Genomic DNA, 8,087 nt, shown 5'->3' with positions numbered 1-8,087 from the left:
TATGAAATTTTTAATTTAGATATTAATAATTCAATTCAAACGATTTAGAAAGGAAAAAAAAATGATCTTCTCTCTTTGTGATAGCATTTTACATAATATTCAGCACGTTTAAAGTTTCTTACAATTTTTTTCTAATTAATTCTGCATTAGATTCTCATATAAAGTTAGATTAAGTTCTAACTTTTTTTTTTTTTTTTCTGGTTTAACTTAGTTTTCATACTTGTCAAAAATACCATTGTAACAAGACTTTGTCTTTACATGCTTTAACAAATTCATAAACAAGTAATAGGGACCCTTCATCTTCAACACCTTGGCTACAAGCCTACAATTAAACAAGTTTTGGGAATCCATCACATCAGTAAAATCCACCATAGTGTATGTACTCGTGTCATTTGCTCATCGAATCATACGAAATAGTGAAATGAATTTTACTCATTTTGGACGTAAAATTAAATAAACTAGTTACCTTTTACAAATATAAAAGCACTTATTTTTATATACAAGCTCATTAAGTTATACTGTATTTGATAAAGTCTTGAGATCCGTGACTCTTTACAAGTAAGAGCTGATACAACATGAGAAGATCAGAGCGAGAACCCAAAAAAAAAAAAAAAACAGAGATACTTTTAAACTCAAGAAAACATAGGTTTGTCTTCTTTGAATTTCTTACAAGTGAATGTTTTTACTTTTAGCTTGTCTTTTATAGGTTTAGCTTTGATCTCTTCGCGTTGCTACATATATATATACATACACCCAAAGATCTGACCTTTGTGTCTTAAGATTCTTAAAAAGCTATGTGAAGCTTTCTTGAATTTGGAAAGGAAGCTTTTATTTTTTTGTTTGTCTAGTGTGTTCTTGAAATTTTAGGTTAGCTTCAGCTTTTCGAATCCAGTGAGGTACACAAGTTTAAGTTAGTATGGTTATCTAAAGACTTTGATTTCTTGAAAATAATTGTGGGAATATCAAGAATTTGTGTAAAATACTAAAATAAAGGAAAAATAAAATAAATTAATTAGTTCCACCTAACGTTTCTAATTGTTTCTTCGTCTTCACATTTCCATAATTCTTTAGTTTAGGTCGCTTTGGTATAATCACAAACTATAACTTTGTTAAATTTGAGACCTTTATGTTAAGATTCTTACTCATGTTTGTTTCATGTTTTCGTAGCGCTGATCTAAATTTGAGAAATGTCGTTTCGTAGCATTGTTCGTGATGTTAGAGATAGTATAGGGAGCTTTTCCAGACGTAGTTTCGAGGCTAAAGTGTCTAATGGGATTCATGAGAAGAGTAAATCTCACGGTGCATCAGTTGAGACACTTAATGAAGATCTTGTTGTAATCAAGAACACTCGTTGGGCTAATTTGCCAGCTGAGCTGCTACGAGATGTGATGAGAAAGTTGGATGAAAGCGAGAGCACGTGGCCTGCTCGTAAACAAGTTGTTGTTTGTGCTGGTGTCTGCAAAATGTGGAGATTAATGTGCAAAGATATTGTGAAAAGTCTGAGTTCTCCGGCAAACTCACGTTTCCTGTTTCGTTGAAACAGGTTCGAGGTTTTGCTATTCATTACTTCCACTCGACATTGTCATTCTCGGTTATTTTGAGGATTTTTTTATTTGTGCAGCCGGGGCCTAGGGAGGGAACCATACAATGTTTTATCAAACGGGACAAGTCTAATATGACTTACCATCTTTACCTTTCCCTTAGTCCTGGTTAGTCATTCGTTGACTAAACCTCTTCTTCAGTAAACTCTGTTTGGTCATTTGGACTCAAAATGTAGTAGAAGACATGTCTTAGTTATGTTTAAATTCTATACTTATCAAGTTCTTGAACATAACGGAAAACTCAAATTTTCTATGTTACTTAATTAGTTTTGTGACTCTTGATATATATACTAGTGGCTCATTTTACTAATGTTTGTACAGCCTTACTTGTTGAAAGTGGAAAGTTTCTTCTCTCGGCAAAGCGCACACGGAGAACTACATACACAGAGTATGTGATATCAATGGATGCTGACAACATTTCAAGCTCAAGTAGCACTTACATTGGCAAACTGAGGTAAGGAAAATTAATAACATTTATGAAAAAGAAAGTTTAGTCGTTCCAAAACATGATTGAGTTCTTGATTAATTCTTTACAAACATTGTTTTACTTCATTTTCAGGTCTAACTTTCTTGGGACAAAATTCATAATATACGACACAGCGCCTGCGAACAACGGTTGCCAAATACTGTCACCACCAAACCGGAGTCGTAGGTTCAACTCCAAGAAAGTCTCTCCCAAAGTCCCCTCTGGAAATTACAACGTCGCTCAGGTTACATATGAGCTGAACCTTCTTGGTGCCCGTGGACCTCGCAAGATGCATTGCACTATGCACTCTATCCCCTCTTTGGCTCTAGAACCCGACGGCACTGTCCCTGGCCAGCCTGAGATTCTGCAACGTTCCCTTGATGAATCTTTCCGCAGCATGGGTTCCTCAAAGATACTCGACTACTCAGGAGATTTCAGCAGCGCCCGGTTCTCAGACATTGTTGGACCGCAAGAGGAAGAAGAAAAGGACGACGGACCTTTGTTGCTGAGAAACAAACCGCCAAGGTGGCACCCACAGTTGCAATGCTGGTGCCTTAACTTCAGAGGGAGAGTGACAATTGCATCGGTAAAGAACTTCCAGTTGGTATCCGCTGCAGCGGTTCAGCCCTGTTCTGGTAGTGATGCTACTAAAACATTGACCACCAGGCCATCACCACCAGCACAGCAGCCAGGGCCATCAGACCATGAGAAGATCATACTACAGTTTGGGAAAGTGGGTAAAGACATGTTCACTATGGACTATCGCTATCCTCTCTCTGCCTTTCAAGCCTTTGCTATTTGCTTGAGCAGCTTCGACACTAAATTGGCGTGTGAATAAATAAGTAGAAAAACACCAATGGTCCACAACATAAGATGGGGTTAGTTTATATATATAGGAACCGTTTGGATCTATACTATATCGATTATGCCAAGGCTTGTTTGGTTTTTTTATCGGATCTGGTGTACTAGTGAATTTGAACGTTATGGTTGTTATTAATTGTTATCTTTAAAAATGAAGTTTGCGACAATGCAGAGCAGTAGCACCATTAGTTAATGAACTTTTAAAAACAGTTCTCATGTGTCAACAAACAAGAACCGTGCACGTCTGTTTCTTCTATCAGAAATAGAAGTTCATGTTGAGGCAAAGAACTAAGTGTTCCTAAACGTGAAATGTTATTGCGTAACAATAAAACTTTTCATAACAAGATAGTAGAAAATATAGCAAAACAATGCTAATTTATTCTCAAAAAAAAAAGAAATATCTTTCATACAATTTTTTAACAAATTGAAATTATTGTATAAAAATAGTTCTGTAAAAGACAAAAACATACGTCGAAGAATCTATATGCTACCTGTCCTCCATTCAATTTAGGAACACTTGGTTCTTTTATTTGTAACCATAAACTGCAAATTAAGTGGTTTAAAAAACAAAGGTGAAAGTGAATTTACTAGAAATAGGAGAAAAGAAGAGAGACTAACGAACATTTAAACATGCTACAAATCCCTTTCTCCAATTGATTCTCATCACCACTTTCTTCCTAAGGTAGATTAATCTCTTGAAACCAAGTTTTCATCTATTTTCCAAAAATGCCAGAGACAGAATATTCGTTTGGAAGGTCATTACTTAGTTTGCGTCGTGACCAAGCGCACCTAATGGATCCAACAGCCTTCCCCGAGCCTATGAGTATGGAGGTCGAGTTAGATTCTTTTCAAAGACAAGTAGCGGAAAAATTCATCGATCTTAATGCCTCTGCGGCTGATGATGAGATCCTCTCACTTGAATGGATAGGGAAACTTCTTGATTCTTTTCTTGGTTGCCAAGAAGATTTCCGAGTTATAATATTTAACCACAAGTCTGAGCTCCTTAAACAGCCAATGGACCGATTGATAGAAGACTACTTCGAAAGGAGTGTCAAGGCTCTTGATGTATGCAATGCCATCCGTGATGGCATCGAGCAAATCCGACAATGGAAGCAACTGATTGAAATCGTCATATCCGCTTTGGACACTAGCCAAAGACAACAACTTGGCGAAGGAGGAATCCACCGTGCAAAGAAAGCTTTGATTGATTTAGCTATCGGAATGCTAGACGAGAAAGACTCTTCTAACACTTTGGCCCACCGTAATCGCTCTTTCGCACGCAACAAAGACCATAATCAACACATTGGCTATTTTAGGTCACTTTCTTGGAGCGTTTCCCGGTCATGGTCGGCTGCTAGGCAGCTACAAGGCATTGGACATAACCTAGCAACGCCTCGAGCCAGCGATGTCATGGCCACTAATGGCCTAGCCCTCACGGTCTATACGATGACATCAATATTATTGTTTGTAACATGGGTTCTTGTCGCAGCCATACCTTGCCAAGACCGTGGTTTACATGTCCATTTCTATTTCCCAAGGCATTTCCAATGGGCAGTACCAGTCATGTCCCTTCATGATAATATCATGGATGAATCAAAGAAAAGAGACAAAAAGAAGAAGGGTTGTGGACTACTTAAAGAGATTAACCAAATCGAGAGGAGCTCAAGAATGTTAAGTGAATTAATTGATTCAGATAATTTCTCATTAACTGATGAGGAAGGGTTAGAGGTGAAGGAGAGAGTTCAAGAATTGATGCATGTGTGTGAAGCCATGAAAGATGGTTTGGATCCATTTGATAGGAAAGTGAGAGATGTCTTCCATCAGATTGTTCGTAGCCGCACTGAGGCTCTTGATTCACTTGGAAAGATTCAAAATCAAGAATAGCACATTTTCAAATATGTTTTCATTTAAGGAGTTTTTGTTTTATAATTATGGAAGTCATAGATATACCGTATACGTAACAGTCGAACATGAAGGTATGATTAAATCCGAGCGTTTTATATTTATGGACATTGTGTTAAGATCTTTTTTATTTTTTATTATTGTGTCCGGGAGTAGTTGCTTTTACCATTGTCGTTTTGCTTTGTTGATTGATGTTGTCATCGTCGTTAAAATCTGTTGCACAGAGTCAGAGACATCCACCAGCGACATTAAAAAGAACAGGCTTATAGAGTAATCTTGACAAAACATGATCAAAACAAGATTACAATGCTTTAAAGAAAGATTGAGAAAAAACTAGAGTATCAAATCCAAACAATCATTAGCTTTCTCAATTTCTTCATATGCCTTCTTACGGATATTATGTTATGGATCTCTCGATCAATGTTCTTGAATCTTGAATATAATTGATTTCCTTTCTTATGGATATTTTAGGCAAACATGTGTATTAATTGTATACAAATAACTAATATATCAAACATTTTACTAAGCAATAGTGTTCGGAAAATCGTTCTAGACGTCCGCCTCCGCCTCGTTTAGGCGCTAGGCGCTATAGCACCGCCTAGCCGACCGTTTTGACTGCCTAAAATTGTAGTATCATTATTTTAGCGTATTTTTAAAAATTTTATTGCACAAATTTAATATTTATAAGGTTTATTTCTATAAACACAATTATAAATGTTTAATATGTTATTTAAAATGAATTGAAATAATGTTTTTATCTATTGTTTTGTTTTTAATTTAATATTTTTATTGTTCTTATACATATTTTGTATAATTATATATATATATATATATAATATCATATATATATATTAGTTTATAGTATAAATGTTTAAACCGTCTAAAACCGTCTAGATTTCGATTAGGTAATAAACCGAAACAAAAAAACCGTGGATTACAAAACCGTGGAGTATTGCAAGTGGATTAGGATGTTTTCAATTGTTTAATAATTATGTTTCTTACCCACAAATAAACCGTGTAAATTTATAACAATTTAATTAATGAGTGTAATTATGGAGATTGCTTCCCCGCATATTTTTTGAAAACACAAACAAATTGATGTAAATGTTTTATTTTTCACTATCATCCACATAATATTTTATTTTAATCTTACTCTCAACTATTTCTCTCCTTCTTCATCTCTTTCTTTCTCAGAACTTTTCTCTTCCTTCTTTCTTCAAGTTAAGTGGCAAGGTAGAGTTTTGAAACTCAATTTTCCTTCATTCCCTTGTTTTTTTTTTACATCTTTAAGGTTTTAGCATATATGAAGTTCATAGATCTGATTTTCTCTATGGTTTTTAGTTTTTTTTTGGATCTTGAAAATTTTTAATTGTTCCTTAACAAAATCTAGGGTCCTGTCTTACCTTTTGATTTATTTCAAATACTTTTATTAATGGTGCAATGTTAAACCTATGTTTATTTAACCTTGGTGATGTAATTATCTAATATATTCATAGTTTTTATTTAGGGTTTCTATATGAATGAATATGCTTTTTTTTGTTTGATGGTTTCCCGTGCAAAATACTCTCTCCGTTTCAAAATATATGATGTTTGAGTTAAAACATGCATATAAGAAATAGTTAATTTTAAAATTTTTAACAAATCATAAACAAGACTGCATAATATAAAATATAAAATTAGTTTAAAAGTTGAATAGAAAGTTGGAAATATCATATACTATGAAACAAAAATACTTCTCTAAACATCATATATTATGAAACGGAGGGAGTATATCCCAACGGTTCTCAAGGTTCATTTGATGATGCTGGTGGGTCTGGTGGTAGAGGTGGAGACCACCGTGGAGGTGGTGATAGCGATGGAGGTGGAGGTGGTCAATAGGATTTTTTTTATATATTTTTTTTTGTGAAAACAAAATTAAAATTCTAGAAAACATGAAACAAAGGGAGTAATAACTGAATACAAAACAAATGGAGTTATAAATTCTCCAAGAATGTAATAACATAATAATTCTGGTTTTATGAAATATGAAGACAATGCAAAATCTAGGGTTGTCGAGCGGTAATAACAGTTGATGTAACCCATCAAAGGAAAACTCATTTGTTCAGGATAGGTCATCATCTGAGACCAACCATTCCTCTTGCTGACCCTGATTTTGACTCGGATTGTCAATTCCATATTGAGGCACAATCGTTGGATATCCATCCTGTTGCTGATATTGATTATGACCAAGATGGTTAACATTTGCATTATGATCATAAACACCAACTGGATTTATCACTGGATAGTAATCTTGTTGGGCAACAACAGTAGAAAGATTGTTACCGGGAAAAGTATTAACCTCATCTGGTATATGGTTTGAAGAGATTATAGGCCCCAAAGACCATAAATCATTAGTTACTTGAGGAGAGTTGGAAACATTGAGAGTTGGAAAGAATTGAGAATTCACTTCAACTGAAGATGTTGGTGCCATGAAATTTGTAGCAGCTTCCGATGATTCATCATATTCAACATGGGATTGCCTTAGGATTATGTTTTTGTGGTGATAAAGTTCTTTAAGATATTGATCAATGTACTTACACAAATCTTCACGATGTATGTTAGTCAGCGTCAGCTTAAATCTATCTGCCTTCCCACCAAGAAGTTCGAACATAGCCTCTTTCATCATCCTCTCCGCATTGTCCTTCATCTTTCTCTTGTTATTCCCCATAGCTTTTGATATGTTTTGTTTGAGAAAGCCTTCATGGTTCACCATTTTTTTCTCTTGCTCCATATCTGTCAGCATCTCGAACTTCTCCACGACGTTCTTTACTCCCAAGTTCGATGGCCAGACCTCCGGAACTGAGTTGGATGGACTGTAAATCACAACACATGCTTCGATTCCGCAGAGTACGGAAAGCTCGTGGATCTTTTTCACGAAACCTTTCTTTCTCTTATTGAACGTTGCTTTTCTCATTGAATCATTTTCAATGTAAGATAGGTTTAGCTTCTTTCTTGTCATGATATTGAACATAATTGAAGAAAAAAATGTGTATATGAATTATGTTTTAGTGATTTTGTATGGTGTATGTTGATTTATCAGAAGTTCATTTATATAGAATAAATGATGAGCTGACAAAATTTAATTAAAAGATATCACATTTAATTTTATAAAATTTATTAATTACATATTTTAAGTAAAAAATCTTTAGGTATTCCACTTGGTTGGATAGAGTAACAAACATTTATTGGTGAGATTTGTTGCTCAGACTACAAGATTA

The 8,087-nt window shown here is 34.8% G+C and overlaps 2 protein-coding genes and 1 pseudogene across 6 annotated transcripts; 2 read left to right on the top strand and 1 right to left on the bottom strand.

The window, feature by feature from the left end:
• Positions 1-501: 501 nt before the first annotated feature.
• Positions 502-3,095, top strand: LOC104742137 (tubby-like F-box protein 5). 2 transcript variants are annotated; one of them, XM_087485802.1, is made up of 5 exons: positions 502-646; positions 1,168-1,543; positions 1,622-1,709; positions 1,923-2,055; positions 2,161-3,095. In XM_087485802.1, exons 3-5 carry the CDS (start codon positions 1,676-1,678, stop codon positions 2,903-2,905), a joined length of 912 nt encoding a protein of 303 aa, XP_087341928.1. In that variant the 5' UTR covers positions 502-646; positions 1,168-1,543; positions 1,622-1,675; the 3' UTR covers positions 2,906-3,095. The 2 variants fall into 2 exon arrangements, with proteins under 2 accessions (XP_087341928.1, XP_087341929.1); XM_087485803.1 differs by lacking the exon at positions 502-646 and adding an exon at positions 731-896.
• Positions 3,096-3,585: 490 nt separating this feature from the next.
• LOC104742136 (protein BYPASS1-LIKE pseudogene) lies at positions 3,586-4,982 on the top strand (annotated as a pseudogene). The gene has a single exon (XR_015580699.1). The product of XR_015580699.1 is annotated as a protein BYPASS1-LIKE pseudogene (transcript).
• A 1,716-nt stretch (positions 4,983-6,698) lies between these two features.
• On the bottom strand, positions 6,699-7,894 carry LOC104742135 (agamous-like MADS-box protein AGL80). Of its 3 annotated transcripts, XM_087483452.1 has the most exons (3): positions 7,408-7,892; positions 7,169-7,314; positions 6,699-7,039 (listed from the first exon to the last, which is right to left on the bottom strand). In XM_087483452.1, the coding sequence occupies exons 1-3, from the start codon at positions 7,838-7,840 to the stop codon at positions 6,932-6,934; spliced, it is 687 nt and encodes a 228-aa protein (XP_087339578.1). In that variant the 5' UTR covers positions 7,841-7,892; the 3' UTR covers positions 6,699-6,931. The 3 variants fall into 3 exon arrangements, with proteins under 3 accessions (XP_087339578.1, XP_087339576.1, XP_087339577.1); XM_087483450.1 differs by having other exon boundaries at positions 7,169-7,894; XM_087483451.1 differs by having other exon boundaries at positions 6,824-7,039; positions 7,153-7,887.
• Positions 7,895-8,087: the final 193 nt, after the last annotated feature.

Source organism: Camelina sativa, chromosome 14 (genome assembly GCF_030686135.1).
Source record: "Camelina sativa cultivar CO46 ecotype springtype chromosome 14, ASM3068613v1".
Classification (NCBI taxonomy): domain Eukaryota; kingdom Viridiplantae; phylum Streptophyta; class Magnoliopsida; order Brassicales; family Brassicaceae; genus Camelina; species Camelina sativa.
Note: the sequence above shows the minus strand (reverse complement) of the source record. Positions and strands in the feature narration are given on the sequence as shown.

Bases quoted from the DNA above. Each gene is read 5' to 3' on its own strand.
- LOC104742137 (XM_087485802.1), top strand. From the start codon at position 1,676: ATGACTTACCATCTTTACCTTTCCCTTAGTCCTG. The intron at 1,710-1,922 runs GTTAGTCATTCG...ATGTTTGTACAG, and splicing joins TTACCTTTCCCTTAGTCCTG to CCTTACTTGTTGAAAGTGGA. The intron at 2,056-2,160 runs GTAAGGAAAATT...CTTCATTTTCAG, and splicing joins ACTTACATTGGCAAACTGAG to GTCTAACTTTCTTGGGACAA.
- LOC104742135 (XM_087483450.1), bottom strand. From the start codon at position 7,840: ATGTTCAATATCATGACAAGAAAGAAGCTAAACCTATCTTACATTGAA. The intron at 7,040-7,168 runs GTTAATACTTTT...AATCAATATCAG, and splicing joins CAAACCATATACCAGATGAG to CAACAGGATGGATATCCAAC.